Source organism: Equus caballus, chromosome 4, assembly GCF_041296265.1.
Source record: "Equus caballus isolate H_3958 breed thoroughbred chromosome 4, TB-T2T, whole genome shotgun sequence".
NCBI lineage: Eukaryota > Metazoa > Chordata > Mammalia > Perissodactyla > Equidae > Equus > Equus caballus.
In genome coordinates, this window is record NC_091687.1 from 78,739,128 (window position 1) to 78,757,127 (window position 18,000).

An 18,000-nucleotide genomic window follows, 5' to 3' on the forward strand; every position below is an offset into this window, starting at 1 on the left:
TGCTGGTGCCTTTATTTTCCTGTATTCAACAGGAGAATGTCAGGAGACAATGTCAGGAGGGAATTAGATCAAATTCAGCCAATAACATATATATGTTTGTAATCTTCTGAAATCATATCTGTGTGCTGAATTGTTTCAAGGGAAAATAGCAAAACTTTAAAATTTGGCAGCAAGGTGCTCTTGGAATGTGTGTTCTCAGTCCCCTTCATCATCAGTGTGAAGAGAGTGCATGCCTGGAAACCCCAGGCTTTGCGGTGTTTAAGTACAGCCTGAGATGGTCCCCAGCTGCTGTCAAATGTGACTCTGATCTATTATCTTTTACATCACCAGAGCATCATTTTGAATCCTTGGTTGTAACCTGTAAGAGGTGATGGCAAGTTGAAAACTAATTTAGTCTTCAAGTACAGGCTGTGCACGATATTTGCTTTGGGACGTTAGTACCGTCTGGATGCACCTGTATTGTGTTCATATAGGTCTTCATGCCTCTGAGAGTTAGTGATGCTGCCATGATGTCTCCCAAAGAGATGCCAGACAAGTTGCATTGTTTAAGAATTTATAGTTCATGCACACCAAGAAAAATACACTAAAAATTTATTTTGACAAAGATGACCACATTTAGGTCCAGAATGTTCTTGATAATCTCCTGGAAAAATTCTTCTGGCTTTTGAAATCTACCTCTCTATCGATCGATCGATTAATCTTTCTATTTCTATTGAAACCTGTAGCAGTTTGGGGGTGAAAATATTTTGTTCATAAATATGAATAAGGTAGCTGAAGAACTACTTATTTTTTAATATGTCTTTGAGGTGATTTTTCTCAATAGGAGCTCTCAGAGTTTTGGGAAACAATTTTATCCATAGCTTCTGGCTCTATTTGACTTAGTTTTTAAAGGTATGTTTTGCTGGTTGCTTTAAGGATTACATTCTATACATTTGAATCAGTGTATAGAAGTACAATTGACTCTGGTCCTATCATATGAGTGTAACATTCTCAATAAGTTCCTGTGGGTTGAAGTGAATGATACTTCAAACAATTGTTATATCATGATAAAGATTGCCATCAGACTCCAAATTTTCCTTAGTCATGGTCTTCATCACACATTTCCGTTGATTAACATAAGCACTACTGAGTAGAAGCTGGAAGAGAAGCCTTATTATCAAGCCCTTTTTATGTTCTGCCTGGCTTTTGAAATCATTTATCCACCAACCTAGAAGTTTAATGTGAATAAAAGTACTCACATAGATGTGAAAGTTTAGATGAGGCATGTGCACACAGACCAAAAGTTTACTATTTATTGAGTTTATATTTGTTGTTCCTAATCTATTCCAGGTTCAGTATTAAGCCTTTTAGGCAGATTATTTTATTTAATTCTCTCAGTAAGTCCATGGAGCAGTTGTTATTTTCTCTAACATACAGAAAAGAGAATTGACATGCAAGGAAATTAAGGAACCTTCCTAAAGTCACACATATGGTAAATTTGAGTGATGGCCACGTGTCTTTAGCCCCAAAGCCTATGACTCTTCCATTATATTAAATTATAATTGTTATGCAATTATATTTGTAATGATTGTATTTAGGTACTCAACAGAATGGTGACTCTAGTAACCAGTCTTGGGTCTGCTGAGTTTCTTTGCATCTTCTCAGGAGACACAGGTTAACAGAAGCTTGAAGGTGGAGGATTCTTCCAGGGTCACCTCAGGAGCAAATCTGAAGAAGGTTCATAGCAGGCAGCAGGATAAGGGAGTCAACTAGAGTCTTCTCATTTACTTATACTCAGAAGGAACTGTGTGAAATCTACCCAAGAGCCAGTAGTGCAAAGGGGTGGGAGAAAGGAGTGGATGTGGAGAGGGGCTAACTTAGTTTTCAACTTCTCAAGCTTGAAAATATCCCACCAAAAGAAATCTTAAAGTCTTTCTTGGTGTATTAATTACCCAAGAGTGAGAGTGAGGAGAGAGGTGTTCTTGAGCTAACTTCAGCCCTGGGCTATAGGTCTGGAACCAGCAGCGCGTTTGAAGGGCAAAGTTTATTTGCACCAGCTCAACTTCTTTTCATAACCAACAGAATATTGGTGAGGAAAAGAATGGATGGGAAAAGCAGCTGAAATGTGCATGGTGAGAAAGCACCATTTACATTGGCAATGACACAGGTGTAGTGAGGCTGTAGGTTTCCAGCCTTGTCGCAGAGAAAAGGCCTTGCCGAGGCTGTGCAGTTTTAAGTAGTAGTGGACATGTAGAAAATTCTAAAGAACTTAGGTAACCGTTGTGGTCATTAAGATGAGCGCAGCTTTTCAGGGCATCTGATCTCTTGGCTCCATTCTTTTTGTCGCTTCAGAAGAAAAGAAGGGGAGAAAATTTAGCCGTTAGAATATGACCTCTCTCCTCTTAAACAGCTATACCAATGACTTAGTATTTTTGGTATTCTTTCTGGGCATTCCTTCTTTCCTCTGTGTGTGTCATCTTGGTAATTTTTAAAGTCCATTAAATGAGCAACGATTCTTGAAGTTGCTATAACACTTCTCTTGGTACAAGGTGGACATACTTTCAAAATGTCCTGTACATTCTTAGTCCCTCTAAATGAAGATAATTGTGGTATAAAGAATACTTGGTCGGTTTCAGGACTGATAGAAAAAGTACTGTAAAATTTGCTTTTGATAGTGAAAGGTTAAGAAAAAAGGAAATGCCACTGTGAAGGAGCTGCTCTCTGCACTACTGATGTAATTTTAAATCCTATTAGCTATGGCCTCTCAGCGTTAACTGTGTGCTTGTTTTTTCTCCATCTGACTCAGCGACCAGATACAACATTGTCTTTAACACTTAAGACTCCTAACATAGAAGAGAAACTACTGTTGAAAAACTGAGTGTGAGAGTCAATGAAGGATAGTCAGAGGGAAGCCAAGCAGAGGGAGCTCTGTAAGCAGATTACTGAGAGAATATGGTTGTCACAATACGTTTATTATGATAAGAAATTCGTAAGTGTTCATTCAAAAATATTCTTGATGCCTAAGCAGCCCTGGACATCTTTCCATCATAAAATTGGGGTACATGTCAGTGCAACTTGGGTCACACTACTTTTATTCATTAAACCCCAAGAAGTTTAAGGGTGTAAAGGAGAAGTCCTAGTACTCATGTTGCTAGAGTTCTCAAGTCCCCCAGTCTATGTTGCAAAGGAAGATCTTTGTCCCTTATGTTTTGACAAAGACATTAGGTAGGTGTTTGAATTCAAGCATACTGCTAGAGAAGGGAGAGTGTTTTGGGGGATCCTGCACACATAGACTCTGGCTTAGGCACTTGACTTATGTCTCTTTCACCTCAGGACAGCTACCTCTAGCCAATCTTCTAGATGTCTGTCATGTCTTTCTCAGCTTCCTCTGCTATCCCCCCATAGCCTGAATATTTCTACCCTCTACTAGAACCCTCATCTCTAGCACACGTGCTGCACTTCCTTGTGCTACCCACGGCCTTCTGCATCTTCCTCTAGTTCCTGTGACAGGAAGATTTGGAAATTCATGGGGTTCAGATTTCTTTGAAATATAAGGAATTTTTACTTCAACCTTTAACGTACCCAGGAGCCCCACCCCAGATGATGTAATTTAATTGGTCTGGGATGGGCCCTGGGATAATAAATGGTATTCTTGAGAAGTTCCCCAGGTGATCTGTTTCAGGTAGACAAGTACCAACATTATCACTGAATGCATCTGACTTTTGCTAGAATCTGAGGTGAAGGGATTGGGGGTTGGTACACTCAGAGAGAACTTTTTAGTTTGATTTTTTTCTTAATGGTAATACAGAAAAATTTTAAAATGTAATATTGAAGATAAACTATTTTATGACAGAAGGGCAGTGTTTCTCAAATTTTTATATGCATACCAACCCCCAACCCCAATCTCGCTAAAATGCAGAATCTGATTCAGAAGGTTTCAAGCAAGACCCTGAGATGCTGCATTTCTAAGCTCCCAGGTGAAGATCCTGCCCTAGCATTGCACTTTGAGTAGTAAGGCCTGACAGGGTCATGGAAGAAGAGAAAGCTTAGTTAGCAGGAAGAGTTGTTGTGAAAAGATAAGTAGGCAGCCTTTATGGCCATGGAGCCCCTGAATAAAAGTGACAGGAATCCCACTGAGCTAAAAAGTGACTAAGGGTTTATCAGAAAGTCCCAATGTTAACTATTAACTTTCCGCCTCTTCCTCTGGCGTTCCCTCTCAAGACTCCACTGGAGAGAAGTAGATGACAGGTGCATGGAGAGGGCAAAGGTATAGAAGAGGGACTTCCTGTTTGTCTTCCAAGACTGCGGCAGGGTGGATGTTACATCTCTTCCTGCAGAAACCTTGTTATACAGATTGGTTAGGTGTTTACAGCACTATTTGAACAGAAAGGTGCTCTAAGAGCATTTAGCATTATACGTGCATTTGAAGGCTCACCTAGGAATCCAACGCCACATTCAGAAGAATATTGTGTCCAAGGCAAAATGTATCTTCTGTTGTTACATGTGAAATTTTAGAACAAAATCGATTTGTAAATTAGGAATTGTGTGTGATCGTGTGCTTATGACATCAAAGATCTTGTTTGGACCTCAGTTTCCTTAACTGTACACTTAAAGGGGCTGCAGTGAAGTGAACAGTCCCTATGATCCCTTCTACATTTTAAATTATGTGTCTAATGATATGGAGCCTAGAGAAATGGTCCTTATCTTAAATAACAGTGGTGTTAACTTATAACTTGATTTGCTAGGTTGTTGTTCAACTAATCACAATGCTTGAATTCATGATCAACTGAGAGAGACCGAGGTCATGCTATAACATTTTATTTTGATTCAGGGTTATGAATAAGAGGGGGGCTTTGGAGTGAAAGTGGGAAAAAAATCCCAGTTTACTGCTGACTAGCTATGTGACACTGGGCAAGTTATTCAAACTGTCTTTGACTCAGTTTCTTTAATTGTAAAGTATAGATAATAATAGCTAATTTCATAGAGTTATTGTGAGAATTAAACAAGTTAAACATGTGGAATAGATCCTGGTACATAGCAAGTGCTTCAGAAATGTTAGCTATTACTATATCTTTAAATAGAATCTCCACCTACCTGCACAAATAGTCGTATTATTTGCATTTGCTTATTTCTCTATATATGCTATAAGAAAGTCTTAAACTACTAATTTGATTTTTATGTGTGTGTGTGAGAAAGATTGGCCCTGAGCTAACATCTGTAGCCCATCTTCCTCTGTTTTGTATGTAGGATGCTGCCACAGCATGGCTTGATGAGTGGTGCTAGGTCCGCGCCTGAGATCCCAATCTGTGAACCCTGAGCCACCAAAACGGAGCATGTGAACTTAACCATTACGCCACTGGGCCAGTCCCCAAATTTGATTTTTTATAGAGCACAGGAAAATGTTTTGCTGATGTTTAAAAATGATGCCTAGATTCTAAGCATTTCTTCAGAAATTAAAATTAATATTTTAACACATCTTCCATTATTGCATTTTCTGGATTAAATCTACTATTGCTGCTATATCAGCAAATCCAGGAACTTTTTCTTATAAAACATGAAGAATATGGCTTAGATTTCTAGTGAAAACATTGCTGGTAATAGTTAATGAATCAATAAACACTAAAAGGAAAATAACAAAGGCAAAACATTTGAATTAGACATGGAATCTAAAAGCGTGATTCAAAAGTAGGCAGATAGATTCTCTTCTTGGTGTGGTGTGTATACATTTTTTTGAAAACTACAAACAGTTGTGGCAATTAATAGGCTTTATTTTCTGTACTGAATATGGAAAAATTCTTCCTTTAGCAATTTGTATAAAGCAAAAAATTACCATCAGACTCTAGTGTATCAAGATAAACAGAAACTTGACACTCTTGTTTACCCTGTCAAAAACAGAATCTTAGGGGGCTTGCCTGGTGGCACAGTGGTTAAGTTTGTGCACTCCACTTTGGCAGCCTGGGGTTTGCCAGTTTGGATCCTGGGTGCAGACCTACACACCACTTATTGAGCCGTGCTGTGGCGGCATCCCACATACAAAGTCGAGGAAGATGGCACAGATGTGAGCTCAAGGCCAATCTTCCTCAGCAAAAAGAGGGGGATTGGTGGCAGATGTTAGCTCAGGGCTTGTCTTCCTCGGGAGGAAAAAAACCAGAATCTTAAGCCATTGCTTTGTGTTTTGTGATAAATTCTGTGTGTTTTTACTTTCTTCCATTTTCTTGTATGCATGTTTTCTTTTTATCATTTATTAATTATCTTAAGTTATATGTAATTTTACATTCAAAAATTTATTATTCTTTTAAGTATTTTTTATAGTTCTGGTTTAAAAATATTTAAGACTTAGTATGTGGCCGGTGCAGTGCTAAGCACTCATGATACATATATAAAAAGGCAAAGTTGGGTGGAGAAAGAGACTTATAAACTTTCAATTTAAAAAAAAAGAAAATAATCAAATCATTACTGAAAAATTTGCTGTCTATCCTTCCAGTTTCTTTTCCGATGGGAATATATATTTAATGAAGGGGGGTGGGTCATTACTTTACATAGTATATTATAAATCTGCTTCTCCTCTTAATGTATTGTGAATGCCTTTTCGTGTCATTAGATGTTTTTCTGCTTAATCATTTTAATGTTTAATGAATCATGTGGCTGTACCATAATTTATTTGATCAGTTCCTCATCACTGCATATTTAGATTGCCTCCAATTTTTTTTTACTGTTGTAAACAGTGCTTTAATGCATATCTCTTTAAAGCTAAATTTTAGCAGATTTTCAAACTGCCTTCCAGAAAAGATGTACTAATTTATTTTCTTGATGCTAAGGTATGAAAATTCAGTCCTCACTAACAATAGGTATTATCATTTAAGGAATGTTTCCAAATTGCTAAGTGAAAAAATACATTATCATTTTTCCTTGTATTACTTTGGGTTCCCAGTGAGTTTAAATAGTTTTTATGTATGAATTATGCATTTATGTTTCTTTTTTTGGATGTGAATTGCCTTTTCATGTTTTCTGTCTACTTTTATTTTGGTGTAGTTGACTTTTTCTTATTGACCTATGAGAGACTATTGTCCCCAGCCCATCATTTGTTTTTAGTGAGTTTTTGTTTGTTATTTAACAATCAGAAGTTTTAATTTTTAAAAGTTTTCTGCCAAATCTATACACCTATTTTTTTGTTTTCTGCTTTTGACATCAGACACTTTTAAAAGCCCTCCCTTTCCAAATGTTGTAAAAGCACATATCTTTGTTTTTATTCCATCTTTTACACGTAAATATCTAATCCACTTGGGATTTATTTTGGTGTGTGTATAAGATAGAAATCTAATTTAAAAAATGAGTATCTAGTTTCTCCATCACTTATTGCATAATCTGGCCTTTCTCCACTGAATTAAAATGCTGTATTTTATTATATATTAAATTATTACATGTACTTGGGCCTGTTCCTGGATTTTCTAGATAAATCAGTCTATTTTTATATCATGCCACATATTATTATAGCTGTATAATATGACTTAATATCCAGTAATGTAAACCTTCTCACACATTGTTCTTATTCCTCAAATGTTTTTGAGTAGTCTCTCATTTGTTTTCAAATGAAATTTAGAATCATTTCATCCACTGATTCAACAAATATTTGCTGAGTGGATATTCTGTGCTAGGTATTGTGATGTTGAGATTGTGGCAAAAACTAAGACTGACAGTCTCTACTTTTATGGTGCTATAAGTTCACTTACAAAAAATCCACGTGGAATTCTGATGAAAATTGCATTAATCTTATAAAATAACTTGGAGGAAAATGTAATCTTTGCAATGTTAAGTTTTTCTTTTTAGAAAGTTGTCTCTCCATTTATTAGAGACTTTAAAAATGTCTTAGTAAAATAAGTAAAAAAAATGTTTTGTAAAATATATTTTAAGATATATATAATTATTGATATCTACAATATATCTTTTTTGTATTGTTACTATAAATCGGACACTTATTTAATTGATTATTATGCTTGGTATATGAGAATCTATTTTCTTAGTATAATTATTTTTTAAACCTCACCTATTAATCTCTTGATTCACTTAAATTTATTGTATAGACAATTGTATTCTATGCTGATAAGGATTCTTTGCTTCTCCTGTCCAATATTCATAGCTCAATTATTTTTCTTGTTGAGTTATATTGGCTAAAATTTCCAGAAAAATGTTAAATTGTACCAATAGCCTGTATTCCTATTGTTTGTGTTTTTCTGACTCTAAAGGTAATGTTTCTAGAGTTTTATTAATTATGGGACTGATTATTGTTTTGAGGGAGAATTTCTTTCTCAGGTGAATGAAATATCTGTATATTTGAGTTTATTTAGAACATTTATCAGAAACAGATATTAAAGTTTTATCAGATTTCTTCACAGTCATTATTGAGACAATCATAGTTTTGTCTGTAGTCTATTGGTATTCTGTTAATTTATTTCTCAATATTGAGAAATCTTAACTTCTCAATACTTTGCAAATAATGTGCTGGTATTCCTGAGATAAGGACATATAAAATATATTAAAATGAGTTGAGATGATGATGATGATGATGATAATTTTGCTGACTACATAAAATAGGAAAAAGATGTAGCCTCAGAAGTTCTTCAACTAATCATTCTACTTGTATTAGAAACAACTGTGCTTTGGGTTTGGATTATAATTTTTAAAGTAAAGTTATTTTGGGATAATTAACTTAATGTAATTGCAAGCCTGAACCAAGTTTCCTATTTTTCTCTGAACTTTCTTTCATAGTCTGAATATCCACCAGACTTCCCCATCTCTAGAAACATCTGGCCCTGTCCCAGGTAGAAGAGAAATGGCTAAAGGATTTAGACTCATCCACAGTGACTTTGAGCTCTGATCTGGAGGATGCCATGAGAGACCAGATATATCCCCTGGGAGGTATTTTCAGGCTTCCTAATTTTTCTCTGGGAGGCTGATCTAAATTGAGAGTCAAGATTATTTCCAGCAGGAATACAGTCACTTGTGCTGTTCTCTAACCTGACCCCCTCTGCCAAGATAGTCTTCTGAATTCACATTGTTCAGACCTGCATCCCTCTGAGTAGAAAATACCCATAGCAGTGGCAGGAATGGGCCAGGGCAATTGCCTAAGGAATCTTCAACCTCTGCCATGGGATTCCCCAGACTCAGATCATATAATCAGAGATGTTAGCACTGGAAGGGACCTTCAAGATCAGCTTGCTCCACCACTCAGTTTATCAGTGAGGAAACTGTTGAGAGAAGGGAAGTAACTAAGATGGCACAGATTATGTAGGTAACGTGCTGGGATAAGAACTTGGGTTTCATGACTTTGAATTCAGTGTTCCTTTCACTGTTGTGCTGGCTTAAAAATTGGTATCAAGCTTCTTCTATTATCTAAGTGAACCAATAAGTGAATTCTGTCTTGATTTGCGTCTGATAAAAAGTAATAAAATATTTAATCAAATTTTCAAATAAATTTACATTCCTCTTCATTACATTCAAGCCTCAGTCTGCTTGCACTATTTTATATGGTGGCAAGTTGGGAAGTTTCTTGTGTCTATGAAAATAATCTGAGCAACAGGGTACACACAGCTTTCACACACCAAGAATATAGGACTATGTTTCTCCCGGTCGTTACAGGAGTGATCTTTGTAAAACACTGCACTTCATAGGCTGAGCTAGGTATCAGTTACTATTGTTTTTCCTTCCAAATAAAAAAATCAGGTGATATTTGTAAATGGTTCCACTGTAAATATTAGAGAATATGCTGCTTAAAGCAGAGTAGAGAAAACTCTAGAAGAAGGTGTTTGGAGTGCGGATTTTGTCCTTAAATGTTGACAGTTCCATGTGGTGGTGAGGTTTATGTTGCTTTGCTGTCGGCAGATTATCCTATTATTGGAATTTTCTCTACTAAAAAGAAACTTCATTTTTTTTTCTGTGAACATGTACCCTCCCAGAGTAACATACCAGTGTCTTTGTGGAATAGCTGTCGTTGCTCAAAGGACAAATATGTCCTCTTTTGGTTGAGGCAAGGTGACAACTAAGTGGTCCAGTTTGTGGAATAGATGTCTGAATCAGATTAACATACATTTTACTTGTTTTGTTATAAATTGCAGCTGAACAATAATTCAGCAAATGGTTCGATTGTGATAGAGATGACAGGTTATGGAAAAAATATAATGGAAATACAATGGCAGCGAGTTCAGTTCAAATTGCTCAATAGGAAAAAAAATAAGCAAGCCTATACATTTCTAACTCCAAATATTCTGTGTACAACTCAATTGCTAAAATATTTCTCTTTTTCCTCAGAATGCTCTTTCCAGCATTCTGTAGATGAGTTACTCCTTAAAAGTATGTAATGTGGTGTTTATCTGTGGTTCTATATTCTTGGATATATTATCTATTAGGAGAATATATATATGGGTTCTGGAAAAAGGAGAAAGGTGTTTATATTCTAAGTATGATATAAGCAATTGAATTCATGAGCAGCAGTCATAGTTCACGTTCTTCCAGTTATTGTCTTACAATGAACAAGAAATGATTTTGATCTGATATGCATGATAAATATCGCGGCTCCTTATTCTCTGCTTCGTGGCCATGCACAATTCTTCCAACAAGGGTAGCACATACAAATCCAGTGCCCTTGACTGCAACTCAAGAGAGCATTTTAGCCCAGTGCAAACCCACTATTAATGGAAAAGTAAATCAAAGGAGATGTGGTATTGACATTTGTCTATGAAGAATAACATAATATGGAAAAATTCTAGGATAAAATATTGATCTAAAAATAGTTTGAAGATGAAATATTGCCACTGCAAACACGCTATGAAAATTTATATTTGTAATGCAGATTTATATATACGTATAATTTCAAAGCCAAGATTTATCTTAACTGCACATTTTCCTAGTTTAAGAAATTATTTTGAAATAAAATTATCTACTCTAGAGAAAGTTTGGCATGGATCCATGAAACTTAATAAAAACAACCAGGGCAGCACTTGCACAGCTTGTAATAGTCTAAGAATGAAAACAAGCCATCTGTCCCAACAGAGGGCAGTGGGGCAGATAACCTGATTTATTCACAGGATGTCATGTTGAACACCACTTAGAATAAATAAGATAGATATACAAGTAGTGGTGGAGAAAAATGTCAAAAACAGAATCTTAAGTAAAAAAAAAAAACTGTGAAAGCACAGTATGATGGCCTTCATGTAAAATTTTAAACCTCAAAAATAATTCTCTCTATATATTCTGAAGATGGATACATGTGTAATAAAAGTACAAAGCATGCATAAAAGGATACACACCAACAAGCAGTGATTTCTGCGCTTATTTATTTTTTTAAAAAGCAAGTGCTCTTCAGCAGATATGGCAAACTATTAACCTGTTATAGCTGGATAGGAGGCTAGCGGTTTTCTTTTCAGCACCTGTCTGTTTGCTATAATTCAAACATATTTAAAATATGGCTGAGATGAGAGAACCCTAATATTCCATGTTTGTGATTAGTTTGGAAACTTCTTTTAAAGATTTGAATCTTTTCTTACATTCAGAGCCTTGGTCTACACGTTAATTTAAGATGAAGTAGTGAATATAAAGTATGGAACGAGCAGCTACACAAAGCCAATGGTCAATCACTGACAGCTCTATACAGGTTAAGATTCCTTGTGGGGATGAAGTTGATCTAGAAAAGTATTTTCATCTATTGAGAATGAGATGGCTGGTGGTATTGGGCACTGAGGTTTAGAAAAGACATTGTAGAAAATGGAAAAAAAGCAATTTAAGGGCTAAGGGAGAGTAATGCTGAGCAATACTGGGGAGCCAGTCTGCCTCGAAAATATACGTTTGAAGTGGAATCAATTATCATAGCATCATTTCCCTGCAGAGTTTACCCTCAGATCCCCATTTCACTAGGCCATCATGAAATAAAATGGGAGATTATGTGTCTTTCCCTTTTGAAGGTAATTTAGCAAGCTGGCTTAGAATTAGGCCTCCTGAGTTCAAATCTCTGGGTTCAAATCTATACTTATATACAGTCGTACCTCAGTATTCATGAGGGATTTGTTCCAGGCCCCACCCATACCAAAATCTGCAGATACTCCAGTCCCTTATAAAAAATGGCATCTTATTTGCCTATAACCTACGCACATCCTCATGTGTACTTTAAATCATTTCTAGGTTACGTATAATATCTAACACAATGTAAATGCTATGTAAATAGTTGTTATACTGTATTGTTTAGGGAATAATGACAAGAAAGAAAAGTTTGCACATGTTCAGTACAGAGGCACCCATCATAGGCCTTTCGATCTGCAATTGGTTGAATCCATGGATGTGGACCCCATCCATGGATTCAACCATGGATAGATAAGGGAAGCTGACTATATTCAGGAGAAGTGGTAGTGAATTTAAGGGATTTGATTGAGTATTCAATTGAGGATCTGATGAAGTATACTTGGAAAGCACAACTTTGGTCCTCCCTTCTTAACTCATAGGTCTTTGAGGAGTTGGTGTATCATTGGAAACTGGCCTGAGGTTGATGTCTGATGGCATGTTCCTTCCCTGAAGTCCATACCTATGCCAGACTGAAGGACATGCCATCAGAAGTGACTGCCTTTAAAGAGCGCCAGTGCCTGCGTGCTCCTCCCTCCTGTTGCCAGCTCCCCTTTGTGGTTGCCTTGAGACGCTTGGTGCATTCTGGAAATAATTCCATTGCTCAAAATACTTTTAAAAGTTCTGTTTTGGGGCTGGCCCCGTGGCCGAGTGGTTAAGTTCGCGCGCTCCGCTGCAGGCGGCCCAGTGTTTCGTTGGTTCGAATCCTGGGCGCGGACATGGCACTGGTCCTCAGACCATGCTGAGGCAGCGTCCCACATGCCACAACTAGAAGGACCCACAAAGAAATATACAACTATGTACCGGGGGGCTTTGGGGAGAAAAAGGAGAAAAATAAAATCTTTAAAAAAAAAAAAGTTCTGTTTTGAAATCACATCAAGTCACTTGGTCTCTTTGGCCTCAATTTCTTCACCTACAAAGTGAAAATAATAATGCCTACTCTGACTCCTAAAGTTGTCATGAAAATCAAATGAATAATATTTTATAAACTGTTAAGCGCTGTGTAGATGTTGCTAACCAACGTGCCACTCCAGAAACGACACCTTCACTTCAGGGCCACTGTTCACTTTTTAGTCAAAAATACCTCATACGTAAACTTGTCTCCAGATGACTTTTGCTATAACCAAAAATCAAATCTTAATTCAAAGAATAAAGATACTAAAAATAGGATCAGGAGTTTCATATATGGCATGGCCCTCTGTGGAAGCTTGTTACAAGTCCTCCTCTAAGAATGAAACTTAGGTTGAAATTGTGAGCGCGTTTTATGAAAGGGAAATCAAATTTCATGTCTCTGCTTTTTCCTCTTCTGCAGGAAGTCACCAAAGCAGTGCAGCCTCTCTTACTGGGAAGAATCATAGCTTCCTACGATCCAGACAACGAGGCGGAACGCTCCATTGCAATTTACCTAGGCATAGGCTTATGCCTGCTCTTTATTGTGAGGACGCTGCTCCTGCATCCAGCCATTTTTGGCCTTCATCACATTGGAATGCAGATGAGAATAGCTATGTTTAGTTTGATTTATAAGAAGGTAACACGTCCTTGAGCAGTCTCCATACTTGTAGTGGTACCATATTTTAAATGCCAAGCTGGTGCAAGTAAGGGATAAATGCTGAAATCAATTTTGTGTGCCTGAGAAATAAATGACAGCAATAATTAATGTTTCTAATTTTTCTTGATAATTCAGTTTACTTCAATGAATAATTATTGAGCACTTTCCATAAACTGCCGATATTATAGATTTCATTTTTGGTTTTTTCACTAGTCATGTCATCATTTTTTGGAATTCATGGCTCCCCATTGGAATGATTCTTACCATGTGCATAGAAGTCATTGACAAAATATCATTTTTTTTGTAAAATGCCACGTATCTTTATGTTGAATAACAAGAGTATAGTATATAATTGTTAATGGTAATCCAAGCAATAAAATTTCCACCTTGGGGCCGGCTCAGTGGCGCAGCAGTTAAGTTCACACATTCTGCTTTGGCGGCCTGGGGTTCGCTGGTTTGGATCCCGGGTGCAGACATGGCACTGCTTGGCAAGCCATGCTGTGGTAGGTGTCCCACATATAAAGCAGAGGAAGATGGGCATGGATGTTAGCTCAGGGCCAGTCTTCCTCAGCAAAATGAGGGTGATTGGCGGCAGATGTTAGCTCAGAGGTAATCTTCCTAAAAGAAAAAGAAGTTTCCACCTTAACTAGTTGTGATACAGTGGCCGTATCCACTCATCCACTGCCTTATTTTAAGTTAGATTTTTACCATCCTGTGAATCCTGCAAATTTAAAATTTTTGGCACAGCACATGCATGGCAACCATAAGAATCTTCTCTGCTTTTCAGTGTGCATTGTCCAGACGTTGCTGAAGCATGATTTAGGTGAATTCAAATGAAGGTTTACCTGCCTTACAAGCACAATTTACAGTCATTTCAGTGACAAGTGCTTTCACCAACCTGATTCAAGATCATATGTGACTGCTTGAGTCTACCAAGTCGTTACAGAAAGATGTTTTGATTGAGTCATTTGGATATTGCTTCACCCTTCTTCTCTTTTTCCTTCCCCCAGTGTAAAAACTTTATATGCTTGGCTTACAAGGCACAAGGATCTGAAATTCCGTTTAGCAACTACTCCATAACACTTCCGTAATATACATGCAATGTCAATTGTGTTGTAAAACCTTGATAGCCATACTTTATTGTTCAAAAAAGCCTTTTATGAAGGCACAAGAAAAGAACTGAGTCCACAGTTTAATCAAATAATCTCAGCTCCAATCTTATCAGTTCACAAGTACCAGGAAAGCATGGGTGATAAATCAACAACAATTTTATTTTGATCCAGAAATTTTACATAAGTGAAGAAATTATTGGGTATTATTTGAAAGGTAGAATCTACGCAGCATGCATGTCAAAGAAAGTTGAATCCAGTTTCAAGATATTTATAAAAAGTGCTTTTTGTCATAATGATAACTAATAGCAAAAGATGCGTGGCAAACTTCTAAGTGATGTAGGTATGCCATCTCATTTGATCCTCCCCCAAACCCTATATGGCAGGAACTATTATGCCTATTTTATAGATAAAATATTTGAAGAAACTAAAGACCCAGAAAGTGTAGAACTTTGTGCAAAAACTTTAAAAATTTCTAAAATGGGTAAGCCACAATCCTTGAAATGGAGAGTTTTCCAACTAGTAGGGAAAATAAAATAAGTAGTGAAGTAATGTAGCAAGGCAAACTGTGTTACACAGGAAGAGAGAGGCCTGAAGGCCTCTGGGCCAAAGGGGAAGGGAGATCAAAGAAGGTGTAGGTTAGTTTGTAAATAAGTCCACAGATAGCATTTAACGCAAATACAGCAATATGTGTGCTTTCAGATCCCAAAGGCATTAATGAAAAGTTAGAAGCTATTGTACCTGTCCTTCTTTCTTAGTGGTGAAGATACGTATTCTTACTCTGTTCACTTTACCCCTCTAGCCACCCTTATTGGCCAGCATTGGCCTTATCACCAAAGAATACAGTTGCATCTCCACATAGCTGTGGTTTGGTCCAGAAAGCAAGCTAAAATAAGCTGGTGCCATATCCGACCAGTTTCATCCATGTGGCAGGCAACCACTAATTCTTTCTACAATCTTCCAAATTTTGTAATAAAGCACCGTTTTGCTTTGTTCAAAAATCTGCAACTATGATACATTTAAATTATATTTTAAATAAGGAATCTAAGTGCAAACTAAATTGAGCTTTGCTTGTGAATTTCAAGAAGAATAGAGATAACTAAAATGAACAAATATTCACTGTGTGCTTACTGTTTACATGGCTCCACTTTCAGCTCTGCAGAGAATTCGAAGTGACCTGAGATGGAGTCTGTTACTAAGTCATGTGTGATGCAGCTCAATGGATGTTCTCCTCTCATATTGCTCTAATAACATTTTGGAATTAATTGCCTTGATATCATCTGTGCTTATCTAAATGCTATTCATTATTTCCACGCTCATCTTATATTCTCCCTCCTCAAGACAATATTTCCAGATTTTTATAACCAAATATGTGAACTTTCTCTTAATCTCCCTATTTATTCTATTCCCTTTAACTCATTTATTGTATCATATTTAGTTATAAATATACTAGTTGCCTTGAGTCAAGAATTATGTTTTAATAAATCTTAATAATCCCTGGAGCCTTGAATACAGTGATTTGCATCTATGAAGTGCTGAGTACAAATGTGAGAGATTCAGTTGAAATAAATATTACTTGGGTACTCTCCAATCAGAACATCTAATGGAAATCATATTAAATTTTACAGGCAAAGTATGACTGCGATCTTTCATAATCATAATTAATTTATTTAACAATTCTATTTTGTGTATATAGATATATTTTTTCTTTGTAAAATTTAAGGATTTTGTATTGTTAATATAATCTTTCACAAAATTATTAATGTTTCAATTATTCATAATATACTTTTATTGACTTTAACAGTAATTTTATTCAACAGAGTTACTACTGGACTGCATGAAAAATTTAAGGCTAAGGGTTTTTCCTTTTTGAGGAAGATTAACCCGCAGCTAACATCCGCTGCCAATCTCCCTCTTTTTGCTGAGGAAGATTGGCCTTGAACTAACACCCGTGCCCATTCTCTTCTATGTATATATGTGTGTGTGTGTGTGTGACACCTGCCACAGCATGGCTTGACAAGCAGTGTGTAGGTCTGCACCCGGGATCTAAACCGGCAAACCCGGGGCTGCCCAAGCGGAGTATGCGAACCCAACCACTATACCACCAGGCCAGCCCCAAAGCTAAGGTTTTAATCTCAAATTTCACTGCCTTTGGTTCCAGTTTTTATAAAAACAAAACAAAAGCAAAAATCCCCACAAAACCCTCCACACTATATAAATAGATATTTAACTACAATACCATTCCCATTTTGTAGGAGAAAAAAAATAATTATTACTCTCTAGATGCTGGAAACTAAAATAACTAGAGGCATGCCACTATAATATTTGTTGTGAAGAGAAATAGTTGTAAATCTGAGAAGATATCAAGCTAGATGAACATAAAATAATTTTTCATTACCTTTACTTAAAATTGCATGCATTGTCACCTAATTTGTCAGCTGTATTATAATGTTACTCATAAATATATTTGTCTTCTGTTTGTTGACATCATCTAACTTCCCATTTTTCTTTTAGACTTTAAAGCTGTCAAGCCGTGTTCTAGATAAAATAAGTATTGGACAACTCGTTAGTCTCCTTTCCAACAACCTGAACAAATTTGATGAAGTATGTACCTACTGATTTAATCTTTTATGGGTTATTGTTATAAATTGTACAACTCTGTAGGTTTTCCTGGTTCAGATAAGAGTAATAAGTGGTTAAGTCATATGCATCCTACCTTCGCTATTTCTGAAAACTGAGAAAGCTACGTTGTGAAGGAGAGTGCCGTTCTGGGGTGTCATGGAACCACCCAACTCAAACGTACTCAGCTTGTTGTGTATTTAATGAGGTTTTTCAAAATTCAACCTTTATCAGATCTTGTTTCCTTTTAATACTTTGACTCTGTTATTTATTTTGGCTGAACCTGATACTCTGAGCAATTCTTGTTCAGTGCTGTCTTGTGTCGTAAATAAATGCAAGGTCCTTGAGGACAGGTAATGTGTTGTATTTATCTTTGCATCTCCAGTATTTAACATAGCATTGAGCGCTCAGCAGGTGCTAAATAAATTACTGTGGAATTGAGCATGCACCTATTCTGAGTCTCTTGTCAGATGATCGAGCTGTGCAGTTGTATAGATGGAGCTTCTGGAAAGTCTTTTGTTCTCTCATGTTCTATACCATGTCTCTTGCTTCAGCCAAATACAAGTATTTAAAATAAATTCTTGACATGATACTTAAGATATCCAATGTCAATTCCACTGAAAAAAACACACTTAAAAA

At 36.5% G+C, this 18,000-nt stretch overlaps 1 protein-coding gene across 3 annotated transcripts in view; it reads left to right on the plus strand.

Moving 5' to 3' along the window:
• Window positions 1-18,000, plus strand: part of CFTR (CF transmembrane conductance regulator) — a 167,171-nt gene that overhangs the window by 37,048 nt on the left and 112,123 nt on the right. For all 3 annotated transcript variants that reach the window (XM_070264278.1, NM_001110510.1, XM_070264277.1), the window contains 2 exon segments: window positions 13,397-13,612; window positions 17,257-17,346. In XM_070264278.1, the coding sequence (XP_070120379.1) occupies window positions 13,397-13,612; window positions 17,257-17,346 (306 nt within the window).